This window comes from Abramis brama, assembly GCF_963993115.1.
Source record: "Abramis brama genome assembly, chromosome: 14".
NCBI lineage: Eukaryota > Metazoa > Chordata > Actinopteri > Cypriniformes > Leuciscidae > Abramis > Abramis brama.
The window spans coordinates 23,318,085-23,331,309 of record NC_139976.1 but is presented as its reverse complement, the minus strand read 5'-3'; the positions used below and the strand labels follow the sequence as shown (position 1 = coordinate 23,331,309).

Here is a 13,225-nt window from a genome sequence, read left to right as displayed (position 1 = left end):
AATCCTACCGAAAACAATAGGGCCTTCGCCCTTTCAGGGCTTGGGCCCTAATAATCCTAACGAAAACAATAGGGCCTTCGCCCTTTCAGGGCTTGGGCCCTAATAATAATAATAAATAATCCTACCGAAAACAATAGGGCCTTCGCCCTTTCAGGGCTTGGGCCCTAATAAATAATCCTACCGGAAACAATAGGGCCTTCGCCCTTTCAGGGCTTGGGCCCTAATAATAATCCTAACGAAAACAATAGGGCCTTCGCCCTTTCAGGGCTTGGGCCCTAATAATAAATAATCCTACCGAAAACAATAGGGCCTTCGCCCTTTCAGGGCTTGGGCCCTAATAATCCTACCGAAAACAATAGGGCCTTCGCCCTTTCAGGGCTTGGGCCCTAATAATCCTAACGAAAACAATAGGGCCTTCGCCCTTTCAGGGCTTGGGCCCTAATAAATAATCCTACCGAAAACAATAGGGCCTTCGCCCTTTCAGGGCTTGGGCCCTAATAATCCTTACGAAAACAATAGGGCCTCCGCCCTTTCAGGGCTTGGGCCCTAATAATAATAATCCTACCGAAAACAATAGGGCCTTCGCCCTTTCAGGGCTTGGGCCCTAATAATAAATAATCCTACCGAAAACAATAGGGCCTTCGCCCTTTCAGGGCTTGGGCCCTAATAATAATAATAAATAATCCTACCGAAAACAATAGGGCCTTCGCCCTTTCAGGGCTTGGGCCCTAATAATCCTACCGAAAACAATAGGGCCTTCGCCCTTTCAGAGCTTGGGCCCTAATAATCCTTATGAAAACAATAGGGCCTTCGCCCTTTCAGGGCTTGGCCCCTAATAATAATAATCCTTAGGAAAACAATAGGGCCTTCGCCCTTTCAGGGCTTGGTGCCTAAAAATGAAAAACGACTTGTTTTTCCATTATTTATTTCCTGAACTAAAATGAAAAAACAAATAACAACTCGTTTTCCGATTTTTTCTGATTGTGCGCTCAGATCAAAAATAGAAAAAATTAATAACGGGTCAAATTTTAATTTTGAATTTTAATTTAACACCTTAGCAGACATACATCAATGAAATCATTTTAAACAGATCAAGTACTATTGTGGTAACAGATTACAGCCATTTTAATAAGGGTGTTAATAGCAATCATGCTCTCCTGTAAGTCTCATTCACTTACAGTCCGACTTTTGAACTTTCATTATTATTTATTCGGGTATAACACACTGATAAATAATATGTATTACCTGATAAAAAATATTTGCACTAAATGCTGCACAAAACTCTTCCACTACTTGAGAAAAGCCGTAGCTGCACGGCGATTTCACCGCTGCATACTGTGTGAAACGCCCATAAGGAATCATGTGGCGCGGAATTAAATTTTAAAGTATAAAGACGGTAGCGGTCGGAACTCTGGTGTACCTATACTTTGGACGGAGCGGGCGGTCTGACTGACAATAGCCCACTCCCGACATCTTTTGACAGCGTATCCGCACTTCATTCTGACCACCTGTACACCTAGCTCTGAGGAGCTGTTTGGTACTGAAACCATTGTCAGTCAACAACATTCTTTTTTTGCAAGGATGTTTGAAATAGTTTGGCAGAAAATAGCCTACTTCATTTGTCAGTAGAGTAGGGCAATATGGTTTTCGTTTATGTTGCTTAGAAATTTGAGTGATAGGCTTTTTTCCTATTTAATTTATGTTATTTATATTTCATTAATTTTTTCTGTGACATTTTTTTCTCTGCTGACAGTAGGCTACAATGTTAAAATAATATTTATATTGACACAAACACAATTTTTGTATAGCATTTATAATTGTTATAGGCTACTTAATCTCTCTCTTTCCGTTAGAGACATTTGAATGTGAGATTCTGGAAACGAGATCTAAATTTTGCGGACCCGTCAGGTCGGGAAATAAAGCGGGTGAATATTTTAAGCGGTTGCTGAATAGAACCTTGACTCATCAGCAGGACGAAAAAAAAAAAAAACAGTCCCGCGCAGACCTCCTTAAAGCTTAGGTGTGGTTTAAGAGTATTTAATTTGTATCCATAGGCCTACTCCGTGTAGCTGGACCACCATCTACTAGCTAAAAAAATATTGGCCCGCAGCCAAAGTTACTTGCCGACCCCTGCTTTACATGATTCGGTTCCGGCTGAATTAATGCCTGCGCAGCAAGAAATTTTTTGGAAATCCAAAAAACGTCCAAACCCATCTAAGGTTAAACATTTAATTGATGTTCAACAAATAAAAAACAGATGATAATACAGATGAACAAATGCTAAAGCTTGGGTTGCTGAATATTTGATCCCTTACTCCAAAAGCACTCATTGTTAATGATATGATTTCAGATAATAACCTAGATGTGCTGTGTTTGACAGAATCCTGGCTAAAACCAAACGATTACATTACTTTAAATGAGACCACCCCGCAAGATTACTGTTATAAACATGAACCTCGTCTGAAAGGCAAAGGGGGAGGTGTTGCTGTAATTTATAGTAATATTTTCAAAACCACTAAGAAATCAAGTTTTAAATATACTTCTTTTGAAGTGTTGGTGCTTAATGTAAAAATATATAGTGTAAACGATAAATCACGTTTGAGATTTGTGCTGGCTACTGTATACAGGCCACCAGGGCACCATAAAGATTTTATCAAAGAATTTGCGGACTTTCTATCAGAATTAATATTGACTGCAGATAAAGTACTAATTGTTGGTGATTTTAATATACATATAGATAATGAAAAAGATGCATTGGGATTGGCATTTAAAGGCATTTTAAACTCTACTGGAGTTAGACAACATGTGTCAGGACCTCATTGTCGTAATCATACTCTAGATCTAATATTATCACACGGAATTGATGTTGATGCCGTTGAAATTCTGCAGCAGAGTGATGACATCTCAGATCATTATCTAGTCTCATGTAAATTACATTTAGCCAAGGCTGCAAAGCCGACTCCGTGTTATAAATATGTTAGACCTATCACTTCTGCCACTAAAGATTGCTTTATCAATAATCTTCCTAATCAGTTTCATCATCTCAGCATCCCGGATAGCTTAGAAGAACTCGATATTGCAACAGAAACTTTTAACTCTCTCTTTTCCAGCATTTTAGACACAGTTGCTCCGTTGCGCTTAAAGAAGATTAAAGAAATTAGTACAACGCCGTAGTACAACGAGCAAACTCGGGCCCTTAAGAGAGCATCCAGAAAAATGGAGCGAAACTGGAAGAAAACAAAACTAGAGGTATTTCAGATTTCATGGAAAGAGAGCTCGATTACGTACAGAGAGGCTTTAAAAGCTGCTAGATCTGCTTATTTTTCAACCCTATTAGAAGAAAATAAACATAATCCTAGGTATTTATTTGAAACAGTGGCTAAACTAACGAAAAATAAAGCTTCAAACTCAGAAGTTTCCAAGCAACACAGCAGTAATGACTTTATGAACTTCTTCACTTATAAGATTTATAATATCAGGGACAAAATTATAACTATGCAACTGTCTACTACAGTATCACATCAGGCAGTGCATTTTAATCTCCCTGAGGAAATTTTTTATTCATTTATTGCTATAGGAGATGAAGAATTTTGCAAACTCGTTAATTCATCTAAATCGACAACATGTTAGACCCTATACCGACTAAGCTACTTCTTAATATCTTCTTAATATAGATCCTCTTCTTAATATCATTAATTCGTCTTTGTCTCTAGGATACGTACCAAAAACCTTTAAGCTGGCTATGATTAAACCGCTTGTTAAAAAAACACAACTTGATCCTACAGAATTAGTCAATTGCAGGCCAATCTCGAATCTACCCTTTCTGTCAAAGATACTAGAAAAGGCGGTATCCTCACAACTGTGTTCCTTTCTTGAAAGAAATGATATCTGCGAGGATTTTCAGTCCGGATTTAGACCATACCATAGTACCGAGACAGCTCTCGTTAGAGTCACAAATGATTTGCTCTTATCATCCGATCGTGGTTGTATCTCTCTATTAGTGTTACTTGATCTTAGTGCTGCATTTGACACCATTGACCACAACATTATTTTAAATAGACTAGAAAACTATGTTGGGATTAGTGGAATTGCACTAGCATGGTTTAAATCATACTTATCTGACCGTTATCAGTTTGTAGCAGTAAATGAAGAGATGTCTTATCGATCACAAGTTCAGTATGGCGTACCACAAGGCTCAGTACTAGGACCGTTGCTGTTCACTCTGTACATGCTACCCTTAGGAGATATCATTAGGAAACATGGAATTAGCTTTCACTGTTATGCTGACAATACTCAGCTGTATATTTCTTCAAAACCTAACGAAACTTACAAATTCACAAAACTAACGGAATGCATAGCTGATATAAAAAATTGGATGACTAGTAATTTCCTACTTCTAAATTCTGAAAAAACTGAGATTCTAATTATTGGACAAAAAACTTCCACACGTAATAATCTAGAATACTGTCTAACACTTGATGGCTGCTCTGTTAAGTCTTCGTCGTCGGTTAGGAACCTGGGTGTGCTCTTTGATACCAATCTTTCATTTGAAAGTCACGTGTCTAGTATCTGTAAAACCGCATTTTTCCATCTTAAAAATATATCTAAATTATGCCATATGCTCTCATTGACAAATGCGGAACAATTAGTTCATGCGTTCATGACCTCAAGGCTAGATTATTGTAATGCTCTACTGGGTGGTTGCCCTGCACGCTTAATAAACAAACTGCAGCTAGTTCAAAACGCAGCAGCCCGAGTTCTTACCAGAACCAGGAAGTATAATTCGTTACATTTATATTTATATAGCGCTTTTCTGGGTACTCAAAGCGCTTTACATGGGAGGGGGAATCTCCTCAACCACCACCAATGTGCAGCATCCACCTGGATGATGCGACGGCAGCCATATTGCGCAAGAACGCCCACCACACACCAGCTTACTGGTAGAGAGGAGACAGTGATGAAGGCAATCAGTATATGGAAGTATGACCATATTAGCCTGGTTCTGTCAACACTACATTGGCTGCCTATTAAACATTGCATACATTTTTAAATATTGCTGATTACTTACAAAGCACTAAATGGTTTAGCTCCGCAGTACTTAAGCGAGCTCTTAACGCATTATAGTCCTTCACGTCTATTGCGATCTCAAAATTCTGGCCAGTTAATAATACCTAGAATATCAAAATCGACTGCTGGCGGTAGATCCTTTTCCTATTTAGCACCAAAACTTTGTAACAGTCTTCCTAACATTGTCCGGGAAGCAGACACACTCTGTCAGTTCAAAGCTAGATTAAAGACACATCTCTTTGACCTAGCATTCACATAATACATTATAGACTTCTATAATTCAATGTTAGGCTGCATAGATTAGGTCAGCCGGAACCGGGAACACTTCCCATAAATCCTGATGTACTCGTTACATCATAAGAAGAATGGCATCTACGCTAATTTTAGTGTCTTTGTTTATCCCGAGGTTTTCCCACAGCCTGCCGGATCCAGGCCATATCCAGATCTGACGAATGACCTTCGCCTGGACCCGATGACAACGCAGTGCTGAAGTGCCAACTAGTCTCTCCCTATGGAGGATCCCTTTACCACTCTACAGATAAAGCGTTGTCGGGAAAATTCGTTTTGCGTACCTATAAAATAAAGTGACAAAATAAAATAAAATTCTGTATTAAAATTTATAAGAAAAGACCAGTACTTTGTTTAGGCTTGGTTTGCAGGGAATTACAAACCTGCGCACATATATTCAAACGCACATAACTATAGAACCAATTCTTAATGCGCATGTGAATGCCATCAGCGTTTATGACAGGTTCGCGTTTAAAGTCTGTGTAGAGAGAATGGTGTCGTCTTAGCGGCCCCTAATTTAATAACAAATGATCGTTGCAACGGAAGCGAATCAATGAAAACTAACTTTAGCTGGAAAATAACTTTATTAAAGAACCGCTATAAAGCCAAAACAATCTCTGTTACCTTAAATAATACGTTTATCTCTGTAAAGCTGCTTTGAAACAATCTACATTTGTTAAAAGCGCTATATAAATGAAGATGACTTGACTTGACTTGACTTAGACTGATGGTCACTTGGTTGGCAGAAATTACCTTGTGACAAGATTACAAAAGGGAACGAGACGGTTAAACCTTCCTCGTCCCTCCACTACATGGCAAATATTTTCTGGTTGATCATTATATTGAATGATACATTAAGATATCATGAACATTAATATTATCAAATTCTGTAAGGCAGCTTTGAAACAATTTATAATGTAAAAAGCACTATGCAAATAAATTATAATTCCTAAACTGTTCCTCTAATTTGGATATAAATAGTTTTAAAATAAATCTGACAGTCTGTATATCAAATCCTTGGTGGTAGGCAGAGACACAAAATAAATAAAAATAACATTGAGTTACTGCATTAATGCTCCTGACCTAACGAAACATAAATGCAGATCAAAATAGTCCGATATGGCCTGCCGGATATATATTAGTGTAGCACCATGTAATAGATCAGAACCATATATTTATGCACTGTGCCTTAAAAATCAGCTTCTCACCATTTCCATTTCCTAGTAAAGAAGTCCCAGTCTCTCTCAGTCTCAGTAACAGCATATCCTGCAGACTGAACAAATGTTTTTGCGACCGGACAAGCCTCTTCCAACAAACCTAGGCCCCAGGTTGTGATTGGTCTGCGCTGGACTGCATAGGCAGTGAACAAGGCTGAAGCCACAGCTCCAAGGAAACCAGTTGGATGAGGATGGGTCATTCTTCCAGTCTCCACAGCAACTTCAACCAATGAGGACAGCTGATCAGGATGTGGATATCTGTGAAGCAAAGACAATTAGATATCCCCAACACTACTGCCAAAAATATGTCAAAGTACAAAAGAAAGCATGTTTGACCCTCACCTAAGACCGATACACATGGACCTCATAGCTGCCCCACAACCTGTGGCTTCTGGATTGTATGGCACCTTGTAACCCCCTTTAGTGCCCGGCCGCAACTGTGCAATACCTTTAGGAAGAGAAGTAAAAACAGGATATACAATACAAGGAGAATGTTGTCTTTTAGATTTCTCATTAATCTTAATGGCAGCTGGTGCAGGACCCTGATGCTGATGCATTTTGAAAATGTGTCATCTTTAGCCAGAAGTGCCAAATCAGTAATTACAGCAAAGCAGAGCATGAAAATTACATTAGAAAGTACAGCATTTTGGGATGAAACGGTTACTGGTTTGATGAAAAAACATGATAGTCATACAGTTTAATATTTTAATTAGGGGTTCAAGCACGAAGTGCTGAAACCCTATTGTAATTGTCCTGATTTTTAGGGGTTCAAGCACAAAGTGCTGAAACCCTATTGTAATTGTACTGATTTTTATTAGGGGTTCAAGCACGAAGTGCTGAAACCCTATTGTAATTGTGCTGGTTTTTATTATTATTATTTTCCCCTAAAACGCATCGTGCAGCCCAAACCGTAAGGGCTGGAGACTTGAAACCTGGCCAGATGGTAGGCCTCAATTTGGGGAGAACCTATCAAACTATGACCCCGATTGGCCCATAGGTGGCGCTATAATGAACAAATTTACTCAGTTGCTCATAACTCCTAGACAGTTTGTCCTAGATTCTCAATTTTAGCATCACTGTGATCCCTGGCTCAAGGCGGACAAAAACAATTTCTGCTATGTCGCAATTTGTCCGAAACCTACTTTTGCAAACTAGTCCCTGGTTTTTGGCCCGATCGGAACCAAACCAGTCTAGGACAGTTTTCTGGACTCTCTAGATCAATAATTATCGAAAAAAAAGTTGAACTTTTGCATTTGCCTGGCTGTAACAGGGTAATTTAGCAAAGGGGCGTGACAAAATACACTCAAAAGCCTATAAATCCTACAGGAAAACTCAGAACTTCACAAAAAAAAAAAATTGATTGAGCATATGTGTCATAACATGGCGAAGAAGCATGCCGAGTTTCATGCAGATCGGACCATAGGTGGCGCTATAACTGGCAAAAAGCTTTCATTCTTATTAGGGGTTCAAGCACGAAGTGCTGAAACCCTATTGTAATTGTGCTGGTTTTTATTAGGGGTTCAAGCACGAAGTGCTGAAACCCTATTGTAATTGTACTGATTTTTAGGGGTTCAAGCACGAAGTGCTGAAACCCTATTGTAATTGTAAGGATTTTTAGGGGTTCAAGCATGAAATGCTGAAACCCTATTGTAATTGTGCTGACTAGGGGTTCAAGCACGAAGTGCTGAAACCCTATTGTAATTGTACTGATTTTTATTATTAGGGGTTCAAGCACGAAGTGCTGAAACCCTATTGTAATTGTGCTGATTTTTATTATTAGGGGTTCAAGCACGAAGTGCTGAAACCCTATTGTAATTGTGCTGATTTTTAGGGGTTCAAGCACGAAGTGCTGAAACCCTATTGTAATTGTACTGATTTTTATTAGGGGTTCAAGCATGAAATGCTGAAACCCTATTGTAATTGTAAGGATTCGTAAAACGCATCGTGCAGGACAAACCGTAAGGCCTAGAGACTTGAAACGTGGCCAGATGGTAGGCCTCAATTTGGGGACAACCTATCAGAGTATGACCCCGATTGGCCCATAGGTGGCGCTACAGCGACCAAAAGTTCAAAATCGCTCACAACTCTTAGACCGTTTGTCCCAGGATCAAGTGTCTTATATCGTTGGAATCCTTGGCTCAAGGCGGACAAAATGGCTATCTCCGATTTGGATGGAGGCAGGGAACATTTTCTGCTATGTCGAATTTTGTCCAAAACCTACTTTTGCGAACTAGTCCCTGGTTTTTCGCCCGATCGGAACCAAACCAGTCTAGGACAATTCTCTGGACTCTCTAGATCAATAATTATCGAAAAAAAGTTGAACTTTTGCATTTGGGTGGCTGTAACAGGGTCATTTAGAAAAGGGGTGTGGCAAAATACACTAAAAAGCCTAAACATCCCAAATGAAAACTCAGAACTTCACCAAAATTGATGAGCATATGTGTCAGAACATGGTGAGGAAGCATGCAGAGTTTCATGGAGATCGGACCATAGGTGGCGCTATAACTGGCAAAAAGCCTTCATTCTCATTAGGGGTTCAAGCATGAAATGCTGAAACCCTATTGTAATTGTAAGGATTCGTAAAACGCATCATGCAGGACAAACCGTAAGGCCTAGAGACTTGAAACCTGGCCAGATGGTAGGCCTCTATGTGGGGACAACCTATCAGAGTATGACCCCGATTGGCCCATAGGTGGCGCTACAGCAACCAAAAGTTCAAAGTCGCTCATAACTCTTAGACCGTTTGTCCCAGGATCAAGTGTCTTATATCGTTAGAATCCTTGGCTCGAGTCGGACAAAATGGCTATCTCCGATTTGGATGTAGGCAGGGGAAAATTTCTGCTATGTCGAATTTTGTCCAAAACCTACTTTTGCGAACTAGTCCCTGGTTTTCCGCCCGATCGGAACCAAACCAGTCCAGGACAATTCTCTGGACTCTCTAGATCAATAATTATCAAAAAAAAGTTGGACTTTGGCATTTGGGTGGCTGTAACAGGGTCATTTAGAAAAGGGGCGTGGCAAAATACACTCAAAAGCCTATAAATCCCAAAGGAAAACTCAGAACTTCACCAAAATTGATGAGCATATGTGTCAGAACACGGTGAGGAAGCATGCAGAGTTTCATGGAGATCGGACCATAGGTGGCGCTATAAATGGCAAAAAGCCTTCATTCTTATTAGGGGTTCAAGCTTGAAATGCTGAAACCCTATTGTAATTGTAAGGATTCGTAAAACGCATCGTGCAGGACAAACCGTAAGGCCTAGAGACTTGAAACCTGGCCAGATGGTAGGCCTCAATTTGGGGACAACCTATCAGAGTATGACCCCGATTGGCCCATAGGTGGCGCTACAGCAACCAAAAGTTCAAAATCGCTCATAACTCTTAGACCGTTTGTCCCAGGATCAAGTGTCTTATATCGTTGGAATCCTTGGCTCGAGGCGGACAAAATGGCTATCTCCGATTTGGACGTAGGCAGGGAAACATTTCTGCTATGTCGAATTTTGTCCAAAACCTACTTTTGCGAACTAGTCCCTGGTTTTCCGCCCGATCGCAACCAAACCAGTCCAGGACAATTCTCTGGACTCTCTAGATCAATAATTATCAAAAAAAAGTTGAACTTTGGCATTTGGGTGGCTGTAACAGGGTCATTTAGAAAAGGGGCGTGGCAAAATACACTCAAAAGCCTATAAATCCCAAAGGAAAACTCAGAACTTCACCAAAATTGATGAGCATGTGTGTCAGAACATGGTGAAGAAGCATGCCAAGTTTCGTGAAGATCGGACCATAGGTGGCGCTATAACTGGCAAAAAGCCTTCATTCTTATTAGGGGTTCAAGCATGAAATGCTGAAACCCTATTGTAATTGTAAGGATTCGTAAAACGCATCGTGCAGGACAAACCGTAAGGCCTAGAGACTTTAAACCTGGCCAGATGGTAGGCCTCAATTTGGGGACAACCTATCAGAGTATGACCCGGATTGGCCCATAGGTGGCGCTACAGCAACCAAAAGTTCAAAATCGCTCATAACTCTTAGACCGTTTGTCCCAGGATCAAGTGTCTTATATCGTTGGAATCCTTGGCTCGAGGCGGACAAAATGGCTATCTCCGATTTGGACGTAGGCAGGGAAAAATTTCTGCTATGTCGAATTTTGTCCAAAACCTACTTTTGCGAACTAGTCCCTGGTTTTCCGCCCGATCGCAACCAAACCAGTCCAGGACAATTCTCTGGACTCTCTAGATCAATAATTATCAAAAAAAAGTTGAACTTTGGCATTTGGGTGGCTGTAACAGGGTCATTTAGAAAAGGGGCGTGGCAAAATACACTCAAAAGCCTATAAATCCCAAAGGAAAACTCAGAACTTCACCAAAATTGATGAGCATGTGTGTCAGAACATGGTGAAGAAGCATGCCAAGTTTCTTGAAGATCGGACCATAGGTGGCGCTATAACTGGCAAAAAGCCTTCATTCTTATTAGGGGTTCAAGCATGAAATGCTGAAACCCTATTGTAATTGTAAGGATTCGTAAAACGCATCGTGCAGGACAAACCGTAAGGCCTAGAGACTTTAAACCTGGCCAGATGGTAGGCCTCAATTTGGGGACAACCTATCAGAGTATGACCCGGATTGGCCCATAGGTGGCGCTACAGCAACCAAAAGTTCAAAATCGCTCATAACTCTTAGACCGTTTGTCCCAGGGTCAAGTGTCTTATATCGTTGGAATCCTTGGCTCAAGGCGGACAAAATGGCTATCTCCGATTTGGATGTAGGCAGGGAAAAATTTCTGCTATGTCGAATTATGTCCAAAACCTACTTTTGCGAACTAGTCCCTGGTTTTCCGCCCGATCGGAACCAAATCAGTCCAGGACAATTCTCTGGATTCTCTAGATCAATAATTATCAAAAAAAAGTTGAACTTTGGCATTTGGGTGGCTGTAACAGGGTCATTTAGAAAAGGGGCGTGGCAAAATACACTCAAAAGCCTATAAATCCCAAAGGAAAACTCAGAACTTCACCAAAATTGATGAGCATATGTGTCAGAACACGGTGAGGAAGCATGCAGAGTTTCATGGAGATCGGACCATAGGTGGCGCTATAACTGGCAAAAAGCCTTCATTCTTATTAGGGGTTCAAGCATGAAATGCTGAAACCCTATTGTAATTGTAAGGATTCGTAAAACGCATCGTGCAGGACAAACCGTAAGGCCTAGAGACTTGAAACCTGGCCAGATGGTAGGCCTCAATTTGGGGACAACCTATCAGAGTATGACCCCGATTGGCCCATAGGTGGCGCTACAGCAACCAAAAGTTCAAAATCGCTCATAACTCTTAGACCGTTTGTCCCAGGATCAAGTGTCTTATATCGTTAGAATCCTTGGCTCGAGTCGGACAAAATGGCTATCTCCGATTTGGATGTAGGCAGGGGAAAATTTCTGCTATGTCGAATTTTGTCCAAAACCTACTTTTGCGAACTAGTCCCTGGTTTTCCGCCCGATCGGAACCAAACCAGTCCAGGACAATTCTCTGGACTCTCTAGATCAATAATTATCAAAAAAAAGTTGGACTTTGGCATTTGGGTGGCTGTAACAGGGTCATTTAGAAAAGGGGCGTGGCAAAATACACTCAAAAGCCTATAAATCCCAAAGGAAAACTCAGAACTTCACCAAAATTGATGAGCATATGTGTCAGAACACGGTGAGGAAGCATGCAGAGTTTCATGGAGATCGGACCATAGGTGGCGCTATAAATGGCAAAAAGCCTTCATTCTTATTAGGGGTTCAAGCTTGAAATGCTGAAACCCTATTGTAATTGTAAGGATTCGTAAAACGCATCGTGCAGGACAAACCGTAAGGCCTAGAGACTTGAAACCTGGCCAGATGGTAGGCCTCAATTTGGGGACAACCTATCAGAGTATGACCCCGATTGGCCCATAGGTGGCGCTACAGCAACCAAAAGTTCAAAATCGCTCATAACTCTTAGACCGTTTGTCCCAGGATCAAGTGTCTTATATCGTTGGAATCCTTGGCTCATGGCTATCTCCGATTTGGATGTAGGCAGGGAAAATTTTCTGCTATGTCGAATTTTGTCCAAAACCTACTTTTGCAAACTAGTCCCTGGTTTTTCGCCCGATCGGAACCAAACCAGTCTAGGACAATTCTCTGGACTCTCTAGATCAATAATTATCAAAAAAAAGTTGAACTTTGGCATTTGGGTGGCTGTAACAGGGTCATTTAGAAAAGGGGCGTGGCAAAATACACTCAAAAGCCTATAAATCCCAAAGGAAAACTCAGAACTTCACACAAATTGATGAGCATATGTGTCAGAACATGGTGAGGAGGCATGCAGAGTTTCATGGAGATCGGACCGTAGGTGGCGCAATAACTGGCAAAAAGCCTTCATTCTTATTAGGGGTTCAAGCATGAAATGCTGAAACCCTATTGTAATTGTAAGGATTCGTAAAACGCATCGTGCAGGACAAACCGTAAGGCCTAGAGACGTGAAACCTGGCCAGATGGTAGGCCTCAATTTGGGGACAACCTATCAGAGTATGACCCTACAGCAACCAAAAGTTCAAAATTGCTCATAACTCTTAGAACGTTTGTCCCAGGATCAAGTGCCCCATATCGTTGGAATACTTGGCTCAAGGCGGACAAAATGGC

General features: G+C 40.8%; 1 protein-coding gene across 1 annotated transcript in view; it reads right to left on the bottom strand.

Annotated features, from left to right (window-relative positions):
* Positions 1–13,225, bottom strand: part of adprh (ADP-ribosylarginine hydrolase) — a 571,371-nt gene that overhangs the window by 136,122 nt on the left and 422,024 nt on the right. Inside the window, exons 5-6 of the mRNA XM_084134396.1 lie at positions 6,915–7,020; positions 6,564–6,830 (exon numbers count right to left, since the gene is read on the bottom strand). Of these exons, the coding sequence (XP_083990522.1) occupies positions 6,564–6,830; positions 6,915–7,020 (373 nt within the window). The remainder of the gene's footprint in view (positions 1–6,563; positions 6,831–6,914; positions 7,021–13,225) is intronic.